General features: G+C 44.0%; 2 protein-coding genes across 6 annotated transcripts; both read right to left on the bottom strand.

Annotated features, from left to right (window-relative positions):
- Positions 1-823: 823 nt before the first annotated feature.
- On the bottom strand, positions 824-9866 carry LOC135260113 (cyclin-dependent kinase-like 2). Of its 4 annotated transcripts, none has more exons than XR_010331475.1 (14): positions 8475-9866; positions 8133-8322; positions 7453-7647; positions 5703-5881; positions 5016-5128; positions 4750-4889; positions 4503-4591; positions 3813-3942; positions 3310-3620; positions 3044-3134; positions 2180-2330; positions 1914-2011; positions 1725-1797; positions 824-889 (listed from the first exon to the last, which is right to left on the bottom strand). XR_010331475.1 is itself a non-coding variant. In XM_064345301.1 (13 exons), the coding sequence occupies exons 2-12, from the start codon at positions 8298-8300 to the stop codon at positions 1917-1919; spliced, it is 1662 nt and encodes a 553-aa protein (XP_064201371.1). In that variant the 5' UTR covers positions 8301-8322; positions 8475-9866; the 3' UTR covers positions 824-1797; positions 1914-1916. The 4 variants fall into 4 exon arrangements, 2 of the variants coding, with proteins under 2 accessions (XP_064201371.1, XP_064201373.1); XR_010331476.1 differs by having other exon boundaries at positions 1725-1772; XM_064345301.1 differs by having other exon boundaries at positions 824-1797.
- Positions 9867-12177: 2311 nt separating this feature from the next.
- On the bottom strand, positions 12178-20439 carry g3bp2a (G3BP stress granule assembly factor 2a). Of its 2 annotated transcripts, none has more exons than XM_064345304.1 (13): positions 20226-20439; positions 17356-17474; positions 17140-17221; positions 16587-16760; positions 16263-16350; positions 15999-16104; positions 15564-15753; positions 15226-15327; positions 14852-14954; positions 14297-14356; positions 14021-14149; positions 13723-13841; positions 12178-13440 (listed from the first exon to the last, which is right to left on the bottom strand). In XM_064345304.1, the coding sequence occupies exons 2-13, from the start codon at positions 17448-17450 to the stop codon at positions 13162-13164; spliced, it is 1527 nt and encodes a 508-aa protein (XP_064201374.1). In that variant the 5' UTR covers positions 17451-17474; positions 20226-20439; the 3' UTR covers positions 12178-13161. The 2 variants fall into 2 exon arrangements, with proteins under 2 accessions (XP_064201374.1, XP_064201375.1); XM_064345305.1 differs by having other exon boundaries at positions 20240-20439.
- Positions 20440-20718: the final 279 nt, after the last annotated feature.

Genomic DNA, 20718 nt, shown 5'->3' with positions numbered 1-20718 from the left:
GCTGCTGTTACTCACACACACACACACACACACACACACACCACCCAGGCCTGGACCTCACAGAGCTGCTGTTACTCACACACACACACACACACACACCCAGGCCTGGACCTCACAGAGCTGCTGTTGCTCACACACACACACACACACACACCACGGCCCTCACAACTGCTACTCCACACACACACCACACACCGGCCTGGACCTCACAGAGCTGCTGTTACTCCACACACACACACACACACACACACACACCAGCCCGGACCTCACGAGCTGCTGTACTCACACACACACACACACTCACACACACCCAGGCCTGGACCTCACAGAGCTGCTGTTACTCACACACACACACACACACACACACACAGCAGCGACAGCAGACAGCGGTGGACTACATTTACACAACAGAGCAAACCACATGCATTACAGATCATAGTTTTACCACCCACAATGCACCTGCAAAATAACTAAATTTTTCCTTTGCTTTACTAGCAGATGATCTAGCCACGTGACAATGCCACTTATGTTCCGAGTAGTTCACGTTACGACGGTCTGACTTACGATAAAATGACAGTAAAACTGTTTATTGCAAAATCCCTTTGAAGATGATCCATAGTTACACTGCTATGAGGACTGTCAATCCCTTGAATCTTAGTCTCAGCATCTTTTTAATATTTAATATTTAATATTGTGATAGATTTTGACCCATTTCCATGTCATAATAACATAATGGTAATGCGAGTTGTAAGAGACTATGAACTTCACATGCACCATATTTAATATCATCATACCAGCTGTGAAAAACCAAACAGTCCAAAGGTGTGGTCTGATCAGAAGGCCTTTTATAAAACCAAACTGGTGGCAGGCTCGCTTACTTCACAGTTTCCTATAAAGCCAAACAAGCCACAATACCATGCCATTATAATATGCAAATCACATCCATTTTGAAAGTTTTGACAGACATTTTAAATGATTTAGTTTTACATTTAATATGTATAAGCCATAGTTTATTGCAAAAAAAAGAAATTTTACAACAAATTTGTATTAAATACCCATTTAATGCTCAGTGACTATTTTATAAAATGATTATTAAAAACAGCACATTCAGTTCAGAAGGCAATATTGTGAAATGCTTTTAAAGTCCTTTTTAAAGTATTATTTAAATCTTCATAAAGAATTACCTCCATAGACATATGGGCACATTTAATCATCTTTCCCAACTAGGACTCCTTGATTCTTAAAAATATATTTATCCTACAAAAGTAACAGATACTTTCCTAAACTATGTACTTATCTTTTATATAAATTATAAAATTTGAAATTATTTGTGCCTTGATTTTTTTGTTGTGCTTCAATGCAATTCAATTCAGTGCAATACTGAAGTATGCAGTGTCTATAAAAATGAACAGTAAGTGCGTCTATAAAAATGTAATGTATTTGCCTATACTCAGTATCAGAATAAATCAACAGTTAACATACTGAGCAAAGAACACACATATACATTTGAAATAGTGAATTACAGATTACTATACATAAAAGAATTAATCCCATACAGGGGTGGAATAACACCGTTCACATTTTTTTTTTTTCACATTTTTTCTTCACATCTTAATGTACTTCAGTATTAATTTATTGCTTCATTAATCTTACGCTGTAATATCTGATATGCAGCAGCACTTTACAGTTATACATAAGCACATGTACAGGTACACACGTCTCACCATTAAAGATCGGCTCCATGGAACCTGGCCTCTGTGCTTTGCAGAAATCTGAAACCGGAATGCCAAACAGATGCTAAAAGAGAGGGAAACAGACATTCAACGTTCAGTGGCATTCCCGATAAAACAAAAATACTGTTACACAAGGCCCGCATGTTTCTAAAATGGCTGTTTAATACTCCCCAGTCATACCTGTCACAGGGCCCCACTAGAATGGACATCCATGGCATTGATTGAAGGTATGCGGCAATCTTTCTTGTGTTCTTTTTTGGTTGTCTTTGACTGTTTGCCTATCAATAACGAGACACACAATCAGTGAGCAATCAGGAGCATGCACCATGTGTGCCACAGACACCCATATACCCATAAACACACACAATTACACATACTTACAGAACATGCACTGCAGACATACACGTGTACGTGCACACACACACACACACACACAGCTACAGTACCTTCAGCTCCTCTGAGCTCGGGCAGAAGTCCGGTTTTCAGCTCAGGAAAGTGAACGTCTGCCCTCAGATTCTCCCCTTTCTTCTTGCCTCCATTGCCCGTCCTCTCGGACAGAAATGACCGCTCGTGGATGACGCTCTTTTCACAGGCAATCTGGGGACACAGAGGATTATATCAGACACCAATATGTACTGACATTCTGCAAATTCAGCTTCTTAATATGCAATGAAAATGGTCAAAAAGCGCTGCTTGGACACAGCTTCATAAATATGCATTTTACAGATGACATCCTTGTACTTAAGAGTTCATTACTGAAAATGTTACTTTCTGTGAAGGGATCAAGTCTGTCTTCAAGGTTGAAGCTCTATGTGACCTTGACCATGGCGGGTGCAGGGCATTCTTATTGCAGCTCAGTCAACGTCATTACTTTTTGGTAGACTGGCTTAAGAGCTGGGTGTATCCTCTTCTTTCCCACAATGCAATGCTCTCCTTGCACAGGAAGCACATTGGAAACCCCCCCATACTCAAGGAAATTCTTCGGTGCAGACTTCAGTGTGATCACTGCCACTGAAGCGTTGTAAACATTCCAACTGAGGACTTATCTTGTCATAAAGAGGACTGCACCTCACACACACACACACACACACACCCACACACACACACACACACACCCAAGCCCCAAACCATTCAGAACCAGTTGAAACAAGAGCAACGTTTGGTTAATCTTGGATAAGTGGTAACAGCAAGAATTTCTCTCGTCATCTGCTTGCACAAACAAACACCGCCGTATGAGTCCACACAGGCCTGTTCACACAACCCAGGAATTAGAGCTACACAATCTGTTCTTCTCAGAAAGGGCCACCAACCTTCCCAGAGATGTTTCCGTTGTAGAGATTAGAGGACTGTTGTGACATTCTATTAAATATATTTCCATGCCTTTTCACCTTGTCGATGGCCCTGCCGAAAAAAGATAATAACACATAAAAGTCCACCGTGTCAGACTTCCTTTAAAGGCATTATGTACAATTCTACCATCCGGACAAGTTTGTTAGACCCACATAAAGTACTGAAGCTCATGTACCGCTTCTGCTTTTGGGCTCATGTGAATTTTGACGGACGGCAGGGGACGTACCGTAGACTGAGCGGCCCTGCTGCAGGCCCCGCCCCCACGCCCATGATAAGGCCGTTGGTGATAATGGCTAGAGGATTGTGGGATATGGGCGGTATCACAGAGGTGGCAGTGGCCTTTAGGGGCTCCGGGTTCAAATCTTTCCCCGGTGGAGGTTTCGCCAGGTTGGCCCCGCCCTCTGAGGCCTTTTCTGCGTCTTCCGGCCTGTTTTTACCCAGAATTCCTGTTTTCTCACACTCCTCTCTGGGCTCTGAAGCCTTGGCAGCTCGGACCTCCTGCTTGCCCTCTTTAGCTTTGACATTCACATTAGAGTCCTTCAGAGGGAGAGAGAGAGAGAGGGAGGGGAGAGGGGGAGAGAGAGAGAGACAGCGAGAGAGGGGAAGAGGGAGAGGGAGAGAGAGAGCTTATACAGTTTTCCACTCCAGTACCCTGTCACTCAACAGGGATGAAATTACAGATCTTTTCACTGGTCAGCACTTATGCAAAATTAAGCATGTTTATCTCACCCTGCAAGTCACTGTCTTCTCATCCACTGAAGAGTCTTCCTTGTCCTTTTTTGAAATCCTTGACATTTTAGGCAAGGAAGGATTATCTTGAAGATCCTTCTGAATCTTGGAGTTCAGCTCCTGAGTGAACCTTTAAAGCAGAGACATATCTCTTTCTTCTGTGTACTCCCTAGTATCTCAATTTAATGATATCCAGTGTAATGCTGTGATTGTTTCTGAAAATGAGTCGTGTCATGTTTTTGCCATCCCATAATACACCTGTATTACGTTAAGTTTTTTTCTGCCAGGTCTCTGGATATACACTTGGTACAGGATCTCAACCTGTAATGTTGCCAAATTAGTAGCATCTGCTCAGTTCAATGGCATGTACCACACAGACAAGTCTCCAGAATAACACACAAAAGATAACAAGCAATTTAACTGTATAATGATAAAAGGGCAAAACCCTTTTAGAGCACAAAGAATACAGACAGCTGTCTTTTATTAATGGAAGCACAGCGCTAGAAGTTATGGGGAACAAGATAGCACTATACTGCCACCTAGAGGGCAATTTTACCAAGTATTTTTTTTTTTTTTTTTTTACAGTGAAGACAGTTCTGTATCTAATGGCAGTGAGGCAGGATGCAGAACCAGGTGGGACTGAACACACCTGCGCTAAGAACAGAGGAACCTGAGCATACGGACGCTCACCTGGCAGGAAAGCCGTCTTTGAGGAAGAACTCGTGCTGCAGTAAGTCTGAGCAGGACGGTCTCTTATCCGGGTCAATCTGCAGGCACTTCTGTGGAAGCACAAAAGCGTTTCACTTTGTTTTAGTAAACGTACTTTCAGTGACACAGCATTAATGAAAGAAATGCATGCCTGATGAAAAGGATCACAAAAACACCAAACACACTTAACACTAACACACCAAACACAATCCCAAGCTGAAACGCAGACCTTTGTTAAGTCGGACACGGCGAAGGAGAGCTTGGGAAACCGCTTCTCCAGCGGTTCCTTCTCAGGAACCTCGGGCAAACTAACGCCGGCAAAGACGGGGTTCTTATAGAAAAGCTCCTGATGTCTGGGGGTTAGGTTTCCTTAAAAAAAACAAATGAACATCTGTGTTCAGTAACACTGTTGAGATCAGTTTAGATCCAGCAGTTCCAGTACTGTAATGTGATGTACTGGTATCGTGAACGTGGGAGGTCATTCTCTTAACTCACCAAAGCACCTCATGATGAGATAAAGCTGATCAATGTCTGAATCCCCAGGAAACAGAGGATCCCCCGTCAGCATCTCCATGAACAGGCAACCGATCGCCCACACATCCACGGCCCTGAAACGTCAGCAACGCGACCATGAAGACAAGCGCTAAGGTACCCTACCACTGGCCATTCACCTGAACCCCCAAAGCTGAGTGGACCAGTCATGCGTTATGAAAGCTTTCCGGTCTCAGCAATCATAGGGTTTTGCAGTGGTTAGGTCAAATCAATTATCAGATAGACGAATTGGAAGAATCAATGATAGGCAGCAGGAGGTGGATCCATACAATATGCGATTCATGAAGAATCATTTCTCATCATCAATCACTGACATTTCTCTCAAAAAGTACTCGGGTCAAATAAAAGCACAGTGCATATTAAAAGTGAATTTATCCCTCTCCATGAACATGGAGAGAACCCCACAGCAATCCTATTTGGTTAATGGTTGGCAGACAGCATTATCCAGAGCATCCCACACAGCTTGGCTTCTCGTGCGCAATGCTGGGCACTTACAGAGGCGATTCAGGCTAAGTACCGCACACAGGAACGGGACGGCAGTGCCTCACATAGGGACTGAAACTGGCAGGTCTCATTACCAGCCCTCTACACAGCCCCCCGCGCGGCCCAGACTCATAGTCACACACTTACTTCCCGTACTTCGTGTCTCCCACCAGGAGCTCTGGGGCGCGGTACCACCGGGTGGCCACGTAGTCCGTGTAGACCTCCCCGGGAGCGGCCATCGTCCTCGCAAAGCCGAAGTCGCACAGCTTGACCACACCGCACTGAGACACCAGAATGTTCTCCGGCTTAATGTCACGGTGGATGATCTGCGAATCAAAAGCCAGCCAAACACTTGACGAAACCCGGCTGTCAACATGACAAGCATGAAGGCTCATAAATCCACAATAATCATATTGCACTCAGTATAAGAATATTATAGTTTAATCCACAGATGATTGCTTTGACTGGAATATTCACTTTACAAAATAAAAGTTTCAGTGAGGAACAACTTCAGTACAAAAATATGTTTTGAAAATATATTCTTACCATTCATTTTAATCCTGAAATTCAGGTGCTCTAAAAATTAATTGAAATCATTTAACTTACATAACATAGTATTTCTGAGTCATGTTCATAAATATGGAATGCATGTACTTTTATGCATAGCAAACAGAGGAAAACGGACCAAGGATTACCAGACACTAAGCTGGTTTGGCCAGAGAAAACTGTCTCAATGCCAACTGTCAATAATAGATAGGTAGGGAGGTGTGATCTTTTGTCTTGGAATTGCACATGGCATCATATTAAGATTTTTACCTGCACAGAATTCCCTTCTGATTAATTTAGACTTGAGTATATTAAATAATTTATAGCAAAGAACACATCAAACTACAAGGTACAGATGGAGGAATACTTTCCAATATGAATTTAATAGCAAACAGACCGTATGAATATATTATTCATGACTTGAGCCAGGTCCCATATTGCGCACCACGGAACAATGCGAGTAAGCTGAGCTACAGTACTCTGTTGTGTGTTAGGGCTGGGGTGGGGCACAGGCTTGCAGGGAATCCTGGAATGTATAAACTGATTTTAGAAAGCAATTATACCAAAGCTTTGGCTGCCTTTTGGAAAGGTGGGCCACATAATACCTTTTGATTTTACAGATCCAATCTAGCCGCCAGTAACTATACACAACTATACTTTTGAAGCTATCAGGAATAAGCAATCTGTGGTGGTTCCACTCATATAAAGCTCTGAATTTGAATCAGTATTAAGATGCTTTCTGAATTTCAAATAAAATATTACTACTACTGCTGCTACTGCTTGCTACTACTACAACTAATAATAATAATAATGTTATTTTTTATAATGTCTATAATAATCCACTTCATCATCATAATCATGATACAAAGGTTACTTACTAATCAATTAAGGATAAAGGAAAAGGCTAACTTTGTTCTTTTTTTATATTCCAAGTCAATTTAGATGAATGGAGGAAAGCTGCTCGGCCGCCAGTGAGAGAATATGCTTCTTATGGTGAGTGAACGGCAGGCTATGCCGCTATGATGTGTTACTGTAGAATAGGCTGGCTACCCAGCGTGTAGCAATCAAAAGGAAGAGCCTTTTAGGATACAGAGCAATGCAGACATCCTAACATGGCGTCCGCAGCATGCTCTGTCCAGGGGGTAATAGAGACAACAGACATCTGAGATAAAGAGAGATAGGCAACTATGATCTTGTGTTTTATGCTGAAGTACTGTAAGCTTTTTTTTAGTACTGCACAATGCTAACTGTGGTGAAAGGTGGTTGCCATTGGAGTTCAGAAGGTCATCTCACCTGTACTACAGGAACAAAAGCATGAAGATATCACATATCCAAACACTGTACTACTCACATTGTGCTGATGGCAGAATTTGATGGCTCTGAGGATCTGAAACAGGTATTTGCGAACCCTGCCGCAGTCCAGTCCATTTGGGTACTGTTCCAAATCGTCTAAAACGGTCCGGTCCACAAACTCAAACACCAGATACCACCGCCTCTTCTTCTTACACACTTCCAGCAGGTTTACTAAATTCTCATGTCTAAGTTGCTGTAATAAATAAATAAATAAACAAAAACGTTCTTGACATATTAAAAGGGTCTCAGCTTTTTTTGCAAAATAATAATTTTTAAAAACCTGAACCATAAAAAATATTCCTTCCATACTGTTTAATTGTGGCCACTCCCACCCATCTTTGTTTAGGCAGTAAGTGATACTGTAATTCAATTTACAGTGAATAATCCAGTAAAGATAAACAACACTACCAGTTTAATAACGTAATCCAATTATAACACGAAGGAGACTGTACATATAGCCTATAATCATTACTGAAATAACCTGAACTTGAATTGAAGTTAAAAGGTTCGTGGAGAGAGCATACAAACCACACAAACGACTAACTCACTTACTGCCATTGTTTAACTTATCCATATTCTATCATCCATATTGCGCATTCTTTTACAATGTAACCTGTATTTTTGCCTATATTTCTCATGCCAATAACGCACTTTGAAAGACAGAGAGAGAGCACTCACCTTCAGCATCTTTATTTCTCGCAAAGCTATTTTTTTCACCGTTTTATCATCCTCGCTCTCCAGAAACTTCTTCACAGCCACAATTCTGCCATTATCTTTGTTCCTGCACTTCATGACCATGCCGTAGCTCCCCTCTCCCACCAACCCTAAATTCTCATACTTGTCCATTATACTGCTCTCCTCGCCCAAGCTACGGAAACATACAAAGAGTACATGAACGTCCCAGTTCTTTCTAGAGGCATATTATCTATCAATTATTAGATAAATTGAGTGACATTACAGAAAAAACTATATGAGTTGTTAAGTAAACTTCTCGCAAGATAACGGCGTCAGAGGTTTTACCTGTTCCTGCAGAATCATTCCATCAACGCGAATGCGCCAGTTTGGTAACAAACATTAGCTCACAATAAAAATATTACTATATGGCTATAGTATTCACAACTGTCGCACGCGCATGGTAGTGCAAATTGCTGTATCAACAATGTAAACAGCTTCTTTAGTAGTTTATGTAGCCTACTGAATGGACGATGATTTACAACTTGAACGCCGCTGCTCGTTTCCTCGGCTGGGATTCACCTATCACCGAATATGTTGCCAATAGCAACTACTCTGCGACTGTGTACACAAAAACAACGTCATTCCAGGGATCACGCCGTGTCCAGGTGTCTCCATATCGAAATGTCGACTCCATTGCCGAAGAAAGCGCGTTTAAGTTACCCAAAAAATCCTACTAGATCTATTAAACATGTATATTAAGTTTTAATTTTGCATTTCATTTCAGCACATTCTTAAGAACATCGTGTCAATACTTCATACTGAATTCAACAGAAATGTTTTTCTGCAATATCTATAAATGGCTCTAGGTGGAACTGTAGATCATTCAACTCTGGTCATGATGGACTATTTGTGCTACATCTACCTTGCAACAAGGTTTGTAAGATCTTTACCTTGCTGCAAAAAATCTACGCAAGTTTCAAATGCAAGAGTTTTCGATTTATAAAAATCATGTTTAAAGATCATAAGGGCAACTGTACTGCAAAATTGTTTAGGCCTTTTGAATTGCTTTTTGAGTACATTCTTTTTTTGCCATTAAACGCTTATGACAGAGGGTATTTAGTTATACTGCGTTGCTGGGTTACCTTGTTTTAGAGGTGAGCCCCTCAGTTGGTGTTTGTGACTAGTGAAAATTTAACCTGACGTACACAAGTCAAGAACAATCACCTCAAGGCAAAGCTTTTGAACGGACACTGCTCTCAGAAATCTGAGGTTAACGGCCCGATCCATAAATAGAAACAACTCTGTCCCCATTCAACTTCACTCCCAAAGAAATACGCCACCAAGGACTCTTCATCAACGGCAGAAAATCAAATAGCTACAAATCCATTAGGGAAACCATGGCAACCGTATAACGGCTACAGCAACGGTATTAATTACCAACTCAAATCGTGCTTTACAAATGCGCCTGCGTATTTAGTCGTAAAGCCTTCTGTGTGTACATGTAGGCTACGCCAGTATTATCGCATAACTACGATATACTGAACATGTGCATCCTTGAGATATGGGGCCAGCCTTATTCATTTAGGAGCATAGCTTAAGTCATAAGATGGAGACCGTCTAACAATGTGAAAACATTGGAACAGTGTTGATCTCATTTGCTCAGCAATGCTCCCTGAACTCATATGGCAGCAAGCTTCAAATGAACATTCATCCAACTAAAAGTTGTTTTCCTTGTATTTACATTTTCGATACAAATCTGCCTGGGTTGTCGTTTTCATGAACAATCGAGCACCTTAAAAATCGGAAAACATAGTTTCTTTCCCCACAAACGGGTAGGGCTACCTTACAAGACACGACAACAGCAATGGGTGATGCAGATATCAGTAGTTTATTGTATGTTAAGTCCAACACATTCAAAATGGTAAACTAAAATAGAAACGCTCCACCTGCAACACGTTTTCTACTATTAAAAGAAAATAAAAAGACAAAAGTTAACATGGCAAACCATTGCTTACCACACCTGCTAAATAGGGCGATCCAATTCCGCTGAAAACAAAATCAGGATTGGAATGTTATATTTTGATCTTTCTAGTGCTTTCTTAGATTTTCTTCTGCTTTATCAACAACGGAAAGAATAAAAAGATTAACAGCCACTGCTTTAATTTTCCTTCTGATAAAAAGGGGGTGAAAATAACCCACTAAATTTGGGTTGTGGGGGAAAAAGCCAGAGTCACCATATATAGTTCTTTGATGCTGTAAGATTAAAAAAAAAAAAAGAGCATGCTTGCTCCTCCCACTTTCTCTCCTTCGCAACTATAAAAATCGGTCGTCCAAGGTCATGGAGGTTGCGTACACACCCTTGTACACGGGTTTATGATGTCACACATAGTTCCGCCCTTCCAAATGCGCAACTACAGTCCAGAGAATAGCCAGTAGTTTATAACGGAACTGCGTACTGCGCGCTCATGGAAACTGACAATGTAGCATCGCTGCACCAGGTAGGACGACCCTGCACCAACCTATTGGCAAAGTTATCAATACCTACAAACGGTACATTAAAGGGGACAGATAAAACTGAACGAATCCCAGGGGTGTGGAGAGTGGCTATATAGGAATGCAAATGGAAACTGAACACAGTATAAAAAATTCAGATCCAGGAATCTTGTTGGCGAACTATAGCCATCAAAACCGGGGGAAAATATATTTGAAAAACTATGCTTCAAATCCTGTTCAGAACAGCGTTTATGGGGCTTCAGGAGACGAAACGTTTCTTCCCATGGTTGAAGGGAAAATGTCCATTATGTTTTGCTTCTCGGACACCAACAGGAGATACACAATGCAAAGGAGTGTTACTGAAACCAGGTTTGTCCGAGAAATATTGGAAATAGTGCAAGACTGACAAACAAGAAAGATCCTCCCCTCCGAAGAGACGTATTCAAAATGCGCTACATTCTTGACAACTTCAAAACCAGTCTGAAACGACCTGCTAATAGACTACAGCAGTCTGTGTAAACAAAGATCTGTGCAATTCTCTCCACAGGATTCAGCTCAGGTCTCCCTTTCAAAATAGCAGCGATATGACATTTGATCCCATTGGCAGGCCATTTATTGACTTTTCACGAGACTCCGGGGTTGAAACGACACTGATGGGTGTCCCCACTACAATTAACATTGGTGTGTCAAAACAGAAAAGGCTTGAACAGAAGAACCAAGTGTATTTGGGGGTCTGGTGGCAAGAGAAAATGTGTAAATGTATTAAACATTAGCTTTGTTAACAATGCATTTGCTTGTTAGTGACCAGGAAGGACCAGGGTGAGTACTTCTGTTTGGAAGTATGACTCACGCCAGGTAGCCCAAAGGGATTCTGGGGTCTTTATACAGAAACCAGACAGTCACCCGCCTTGGTCCCTGGATGGCAAGGTAACGATTAATTTCTCCAGTCCAAACCCTGCATCTTCTCCTCACTTCCAGCTGGCGCAGACTGGTAAAGCTGCCCCAGGACACCCCTGCCCGGAGAACAGCACCCACACTCGTAGAAACCAAGCAGTTCACTCATTTCTCCATCTGACTTTATCGAAGACGCTTTCGTGGCAAGAAGCAGTTCCAAAAAGACACATTGGACTATGGAAAGCAAATGGAAGCAACTGCAACTTTAAACCATTCATAGCATTTGGAGAGAAAAGAATTCAGGCGCCTTTTCCCTGGCAAGTTTCTCAATTGACTGTCTTTTCAACCAGGAACAGAAACTATAAACAAGTGTATATATTCATTAAAAAATAAAAATTAAAAAAAGTAAAAATTACAGCAACTTTCCTGAAGTCAAATATAGGTGGGCAGCCTGGGATTGTATAAATTGTACCTGTAACCCTTTGTCTTACCAGGATAGTGCAATGTACTGAAATATTACCACAACTGCAACAGCTCCTCTGTCAATAACAAGTGCTTTTCAAAGCACAGTCTCATCAGTAAGACTGGAAGGATGTAACAAAAGGCACCATCATGCTTTTGAAAACTAAAAGCCAATAGAAAATAATACAGTAAGCTATGATTTTGCTGTACATTTATTATGTTATACCCATATTTCCTCAGATGGGAGGAGTCGAACCCCTGCATCGCGGTCGGGCAATGTTGGTTAGACGGTAGAAAAACATGAAAATAAAAAATAAAACAGAGAGAGCCATCAAACTGTCCTAGTGCTGAGCTTATTTTCCCATCCGTGTTCCGTTTGAAGTCCAGGATTTGCTCTTTATTAATTTAATTCACAAGAAAATACTTGCGGTTTGTTTTCCCCCCAGCAGTAATTGAAACATAGTTAAGGGTCAGAGATGTGAAAGAGTATTGGTCGCGGCAGGTGGCGATCAGGACCTGCCAGTAATTTGTCTAAGCCAGAGACTGGCGACTGTGAGGGGACCTCCAGCGTCGTCCCAACGATGTCGGCGTAAAATGACAAGTACCCATTAGTGCATATTGATGAGTGCATAAATGCAATTTGTTTTTTTTTTTTAGTTTTAAGCAGTGTTTTTTTTTTTAGTTTTTTTTTAAAGAAAATAAAAAGGCAAGCTTTCCAATTGCACAAAATTTGCACCTCTTGTTTCCACAGTAACGGGCAGATCGCATTTATACAAAATGTGCAGAGGAGGAATCCGAAGGGCATCCCCGCTTGCAGCGCGAGGCCAGCGCTTTAATCTCTTCTGAGGGGCTGTGCTACGGTAAAGTCTGATCAGTCCCTGTTTCACATTGCAGATTTTCTCCTGTTTTTATTTCGCTTTTTTTTTTTCTTTTCAAATTAAAAATGAACGTTTGCAAACTCTTGAGAAACCGGACAAGGAGGCTCGGCTCAGAGTTGGTAAACTAACGATGTTTGCGCTTTTTTTCTTTTTTTTTTTCTTTTTTTGTCTTTCACATCAAAGAAATGGTTGACAGGCTGTGTCACATTCCAAAGCCAAAAAAGTATATATATTTATGTAGATTTCGTTAACGAGAACGCAAAGATGAAGAACGTGGTACTACTTCCGAACTGCAGGTGGCGCACTCAGCGTCGCTGGGTGGTGAATCGGCTCTCCCCGCCCTGCCCGGCTCCTCTTCCCGAACCCAGGCCCGGCTTGGGAGCCATCCCGCCGCGCGGAGGAGGGCCCCGCCCGTCCCGATCCCGCATCATTCCGCTTCCCATGATGCCGCGGGGCCCCCCGGGGCCGCGGTCGTTGCGGCGCATGTCTCGGCGGTCGTCCCCGCCGCGGGTCTCCCGCTCGCGCGCGGCGCGCGTCTTCTTCTCCTCCACGTTCAGCCGCACCTCGCCGCGGAACATGATGGGCTGGGAAGACAGCGGGAACAGGGGCGGGGCGAGGCAGGGAAGGGGCGAGGAAGGGGGGGGGGGGGGTTTGGCAGTGGAACTAAATGAATACACTGCTCAGTGGCTGATGCCCAGCCCAGAGGGAAACATTCTTAAGCAGTTACTTTCACATTTATATCCCTGGATATTACCCATCATCTGACTTTCACCATTGCACACATTGCATGGGGAATAAATAAATGTAAAAATTGCACTGTGACATGTTGTGCAACGGGCTGGGTATTCGAGAGAGACGGCCCCTACCTTTGCACCCAGAATTCTCTGCACAGGGTCAGAATCATCGAAGACCACGAAGCCAAAGTTGGGCAGCTTCCCTCCGACGCCCTTGGTGTTGATGCGCAGCTCGACAACATTTCCAAAGGCTGCAGAAGACAGGAGGTGACAAAGATAACGGAAAACGCCTCACACTGCTGACCACAGAGGAAGAGCTCAACACTAATCTCACTGCTCAACACTGATCTCGCTCACGAAGAGAACAACTGCAGGAAGGGCACCGAACGCCTCACTTGGTGGGGTGGGGACTGTAGACTGCGGTACTCACTCATGAAGAAGTCCTTCAGTTCGCTCTCGTCGATGTCGTGTGGCAGATTGCCGACGAAGAGCTGGTGGCTGTCTGGATACCTCACGACCCGCCGGCCCTCCATCTCATTGGCTTCCGAATCTCCCCTCCCTGGGCAGACAGAGTTCACAGTCAGTGTGGGATTCACACGAGCCGGACAGAACCGCACGCCTGTGGCCCAGCGAGCGTCCCGACCGTGCGCTGCGTGAGCGTCCCGACCGTGCGCTGCATGAGCGCGTCCCGCACGCCTCGGCTCACCTTTGTTTATGAAGCTGAAGTGCGGCTTTCCTGCCTGCGAATCCGACGACGCCACTCCATCTGCCAACGAGGGAAGCGCAACAGCAGTCAGGTTACCCCGGTCACCATCGGTTACCATCGGTTACACCGACACCGTCTCAAGTCATGCGGGTACGTGCCGCGCACAACTAGCCTGGGCTGTGTGTAAATACAACCGGGTCTAACAGGCACTTAATCCCTCTCAGAATACAGCTCTGGAACAGAACAGAAAACTGCCTGCATCCAAAAAAACAAAACTAATCTGCTTCCAAGGTAAGCACACGGAGTGTTCGATTCCATCAGCTAATGCATGTGAACACAAACAGGCAGGTGACAATAACGCAGTCGTCGTGGCAACCAACGCAAGCACCGCAACGAAGTGCCAGCTTGTGGAAGCTCCACTGAGCGGATTTGGGGGAGAGGACAGGAGAGGCTGAGCTGCCTGGGAGGGGCACAGAGGGGCTGAGCTGCCTGGGAGGGGGACAGAGGGGCTGAGCTGCCTGGGAGGGGGACAGAGGGGCTCAGAGGGGCTCTTACCGGGTCGGGGTCCCCGCGGGATGAACCCAGGCCTCTCGCGCGTGCGCTGGTCTCTCGCCCGCGGGACGGGCGGCTGGGCTTCCTGCTTGGGCTCCACTCTTGGCTGCAAGGTTCAGGCAGGAGCAGCACGTCAACAAGCACGACAAAAAAACCCAAACCCAACCCTGAAAAGCGCCCTGCCATAAAACACTCAAAACGTGTCCTAGCTTTGCTGATCGCCATAGCAACAAAGTATGCTTTTCAACTTATAGCGAGTGTGCTGTCGATGCTGATCATGCATTCTACAAAAAGCTTTTCAGCTGATGTGCCTCTACCATTACGTGTGAAGGCTGTACTCTGTGAGCAGGATGCCAGCTGTTCACAGACTGGATTACCTGTGAACTTGTGGCTTTAACAACATGGGGAGGAATTCCAGAGGAAGTCGTGGTACCGCTAGGAGGCAGGTTTTTACTGGTCACTGAAGCCCAAGAGAAGGTCTACAAGAAATGCAACAAACCCATGCCGCTTTCAAATAAGTCCAGTTCCTCTGGAACCACATCTAAGCCAAAGGTACACATCAGATTAAACACTGAACACAGAACATGGAGTACGCTTCCTGAAGACATCCCAGCCCACGTGTATCTCAGCTCAACATGGTTGGTCAAAGCTCTGAGGAAACAGCTGATAACATTTTAAGTTAAGGATCCAATGCCCCTGGAGGTGAGGTACAGACCTTCGGCTGCTCCTGGGCGTGGGGCGGGGACTCCACTGGAACGGGAGACGGCACTTTCTCCTCCAGCTCTTCCAGAACCTTCTCCTCGATATTGGGCTTGGGCTCCTCCTCGACCTTCTTCACCTCCTCTGGCTCAGGCTCTGGTTCTGCCTCAGGAGCAGGCTCCTCCAGTGCCTCCTCCACGCCGTTACTGCATGCCACAAAACGCCACGTTTCAACACCCTCACCCAAGAACCAGCTGCATTTCAACAGCCTGACCCAAACACAACCCACCACATTTCAACACCCTCAACCAAAAAACCTGCCGCGTTTCAACACCCTCAACCAAAAAATGGGGATATGTGTGTGGCCTTAAGCAAGCACATGAATGGCAGAACAACCCAGCGCGCTAAACTCTGCAGCTCCTGAGCCACAGCCAGCCAGTGCAGGACTCACGTCACAGGATGCTGCTCGTAGTAGGCGGTGCTTCTGGGGCTGTCCTGGAGGGGCTCTGGCGAGAGCTGTCGCTCTTCCTGTTCCTCTTCCACCTCCTCTTCAGATTCTACAAAAAAGGAAAGACGGATGAGAACGGCCACCTCGTGCCGCCATTTGCATAGCGGCGCAGTCGAAGCTTCCTTTCCGCGAGTTCCTCCTCGGCGCGAAGCAGACGTCGCGCAAAACGGCGACGACACTTTTCTGAAACGCACGTCCGCGGCTCACCTTCCAGCTCGGCCTCGGAATCGCCAAACACCTCGTCTTCGTAGCGGAAGATGTCATTGTGCACGTAGAACTTATTGGCCACCGAACCCTGTTCAGCGAAAACAAGAGCGAGGCCAAATGAACTACCGTGCACCGCCACCAACCGCAGCTTTTAAACGAGTCTTAACAAATGCCACTTGGCTAATCCATAACAGTCAGTAAACATCTCAAGACAGCCCAACAAATGTAGACGAATTTAGCCCATCTTTAACATACACTTTATCACATGCTCAGTGACTTCATTGCCAAGCTTGCATAGTGGCAGTTGAGAGAGTCAGTCCGCACCTCAGGAGCGAGCACGAAGGTCTGCATGAACTTCCTCATTGGCTGTCCGCTGTTGGAGAGCTCCCCCATGACCTGAACCACAACGCCATCGTTCAGGGTGGCGTGGGCATCCACGTGCCGGATCTTTGTGTGGCATTCACTGAACTGAAGGGACATCACCTTCTTGTGGATCTCCTGGTTAAAAAAAAAATCATGTAAAAAAATGAGCAAGTAATTTTTAAATGCAATGATTTCGCACTCGCAAAAATCAAGCGCATGTATTTTTGGAAAATGCAGAAGTCAGTGGTCAATTCAGTGACTTTCCATTATGTGAGGAGCTCTGCAAACCTGAAATCCAGTTATGCTTACTTATTTATTTAGCAGAACTCCCCAGCAGTACTTTGGATTACGTGTCACGTTAACCAAATCTTGTTTATGCATTTACGATTTCCACAGAAAAGTTACTGATGAAGGCAGTGCCCATGATATGCCTTATTTACACATACATGCACGCGCACGCATATGCCTGTGTGTGCACGTGCCACATATATGGTGTTATATCAGTAACACCTACAGCTTGCCCATATACAGCCTCTGCCGGTTTCCCGCTGGCATCCAGCCCACCATGCACATAGGAGGAGTGTCTTCCATAGAACCTGCAAAACAGAACGCCGCCATTTTACACCAAAAACGTTCATCTGCTGGGAGATCACCGGCTTCCTTTTCTATGCATCTGCTTATGTTTAAAAGGGACAAAATAAAGCAAATTCCATCTTCCCCTCCCACTGACCTGTGCAGAAAGTCTGGCGCCTTGTTTAAGAGTGTGTAATACTGCCTCACAAACTCCCGCCCTACAAGCAGGGGACTTGGCTTCTCCATCACCATTTCTTTGGTACGCAATTCAGAATGCTGAAAAACAGGAGCCAGAAACACAGAGGTGTCAGGGAAGGCAGAAAAACAGCTCATATGTGAAAAGGAGGATATTCTAAACCATGCCAGTGACATCGCAGGGACTGAAATGGGGGATGCTGGACACGGTCATACTTTGTAAAACTGTGCATTTGCATCTCATAGGGTTTGACTTTACCACTGAATAGCATGAGAGGAGAGGAGCTAGAACTGAGCAGAAAAATGTGAATAGTACTTCAATTGTCTCAGCCAATGAGATTTCATTGAATTTGGTTCCTCCATTTTATGAGGGCGTTTGTCTGGTTTGGTCACACACTCAAGTTTAAATATGCACCAGTCTGGAGGGGGGGGGGTTACAGTGATAATTACCTTTTAGACTGAACTTTTTTTATTATTTTTAAATCAATGGAATATATGCACATTTCCCATATTATGGAATAATGCACCCTATTCAACAAAACAATTAAATGATTACAGATTAAGCAATATAATGGTGCTAGAAGCATGAGTTTTGTTTAAAAAAGAAAAGAAAATAAGATAAACCACGTCCATGGCAAATCCGGAAAACGGGGGGAGGGGTGGGTATATGTAGGCTACCCTGAAAAGCCAAACGTAGTTTCAAAATTATGCAACTTGCATGAAATTGATGCAGTTGTGCATGACGACATTTGACTCCGGCTAGCAAATACTCTGCACCAAACGCCAGCGATGTTGAGCGATTGACAGCAAAATGGATTCAGTCATTAGCTAGCTCGCAAGCTATCGTTGATTGGCCATGTGTGTATGCGTTTGCCCACTTGCTTTGTGTGCAAATTACGGTTGGAGGAACGTTAGCTAGCCACGTGATAAATACGGATTCCTTACTGTCACCTAGCTAGTTAGGTACGCTCGCTGTTCTTGGCTAGGTTTACATTTAGCCACGTTGGGTATATTAAAAAACGCTTAAGACCAGCAACAATAAAACTAGTAATGGACTCCATACACTTTTACATACAGTTACCAAGAAAGCTATAGTACTTATCGTAAACGGGTTATTTTAAAGGGACAATGAACCATGCAAAATTTAATTATCCGTAAATTCCCACGCTCGTATGCATTGTTAACTAATTGGGTTAATATATTTCCAGCTTGCTCTTCCTGATCACTGGATACCAAGCTGCGCATACAACTGCGCAATCACTGGTCCACGGGCTGGGCTGGTGCGTAGCAACATTTTCAAAGCAGGCACGTATACTAGCTTGGAGCGATAATATAAATTTCATTAACGTTATATACATACATTATACATATGGTCGAAACTACGCATAAAACACAATTTAAAATATACATGGTCATGTCCGCTCACAGAATAGAATAAAATACACTTTGTTATGGACTAACAATCACAGGATTTTACTGTGGGCCTAAACGGATGATGGAAACAGGAGGGCCTCTAAGGATAGCCATTACTTTAAGTATAATCTAAATTTACTCGCTGCTACACTGTTGAATGTAACGCAGCAGTAGCTAAATAGCTTGATAGTCATCTAGATGATCGTTCGTTTATCTAACGTTAGCCCTAACCAGCAACATTGCTGCCAACCGTTGTAGCTCCAGTATATTTCTATTAAGTTAAAGCTATACGACACAAGCGGCCTTTCATTACCGATACATTCTAACGTAGCTAATGTTGGTTAGCTGGCCAACTGGTCATCCTGCTAACAGCCAGCGAGATACACTTCGGCGTTGCATCGTCGTCGCAGTGCTAGTCTAAACAACTACCGAAATGCCGGTAGCTGAAGCGCTAAGGGTCGCTAGTATCAAATCGAGCTTGCAAGCCGACGCGTAAGCCATCGACTAAACTAGGTTAGACTAACGAATATCACCAGAGTAATGTTTGGAGGTGCGTTGAGCCAGCTCGCTAGACTACAGGAAATTTAGGGACGGGTGTAAAATAAAACTCCTACAATATACCAGCGTTTTCGAAGAAAACGAAAGCGGTAGTGCTGCTAGCTACCAGTGCCGAGTATGATAGCTAATTAGCTGCCTAGCTCGCTGTGGCGTCGTTTTTTTTCAGATGCACAAAACAAAAATGCAAGGGAACGTATATTGGATGGCCATAAAAATCATTAAAGTTAGCCAGCTAATAGAGCTCAATTATTGATGCTAGATTGTTTGCCATTGTTTTTAACTTGCTGCGTTAATTTATCTGACAATATAGTAACGTTGGCTGCATTCGAATTTTCCCCATTATCCGCACATAACAGCTCACACTGGCCAAATACAAGGAGCTTGTTTAACGTGAGACTAGCTAACAGGGAAGGGGCATTCGTTGCTGACAGTCAGGCAGCAAGCTAACGTAGCTGGACTAGTTTTGGCATTTGTTGTCGACTGTAGTAACGCAATCACTACGATGTGCATCTAGCAGATAAACGGAACAATGTGGGGGGGTGGGGGTCTATTATTGTTGCAGCCAGCTAGATTTTCAGTTGCTTAACGGCTAGCAACTAGCTAATGTAATCATTATGTCAGTTTATGTGGAAAATGAAAACAAAGGAAATGGTTAGTTCGTCAAATACGACGACGGCATAGCTTAGTAGTTAACTAAATACAAATCGACACGAACACAACATTGGCCTATGTGGGAAGCGGTAACTAGCTAACATTATGTAGCAAGCAGGCTAACTAGTCCAGCGCGACAACATAAACAGTGCGTTTCACCGTTGAGCCTCATTATGAGGACAAAGCCAGGAAAAGCTAACCACCACTTACCTTAAAATACCTACCTAAATGAACACAGTGATAAACGGAATGATCAGTATTAATATTACAACTCGTCAACGGCACTCTGAAATATAATTCTGCAAGTTATATTTAGCAAAAAGACTGGTCTGTGATTTTCCCAATTTCCACCAGGACTTTATGATCTCTGCTTTATCAGAGATTGTGATTTAAAGCGATAGACTATTTTATCGTCTCACCCCTGCAATCCGGGGCGGGGAACCCCCATCGCACCGAACTGGCCAATCAAACACTCGCATCCGCCAAGACCGATTTCTGACGTAAACACGAGTCTTTATTTTCCCGCCCGCCTCTTGTCGCGGAGCAGCGATTGTGCGGCTTCAAACTGAAATGCGGCAATATTACAGCATTTTTTAACAGTCCGATTTTTATTTAACTTCACAGACGTCCTAAGTGATATCTAATAATTCAATATACATTTTATTTATTTTTATCAGTAGAGGCAGTTGTGAATTATCCACAA

This window comes from Anguilla rostrata, chromosome 7, assembly GCF_018555375.3.
Source record: "Anguilla rostrata isolate EN2019 chromosome 7, ASM1855537v3, whole genome shotgun sequence".
Taxonomy (NCBI): domain Eukaryota; kingdom Metazoa; phylum Chordata; class Actinopteri; order Anguilliformes; family Anguillidae; genus Anguilla; species Anguilla rostrata.
Note: the sequence above shows the minus strand (reverse complement) of the source record. Positions and strands in the feature narration are given on the sequence as shown.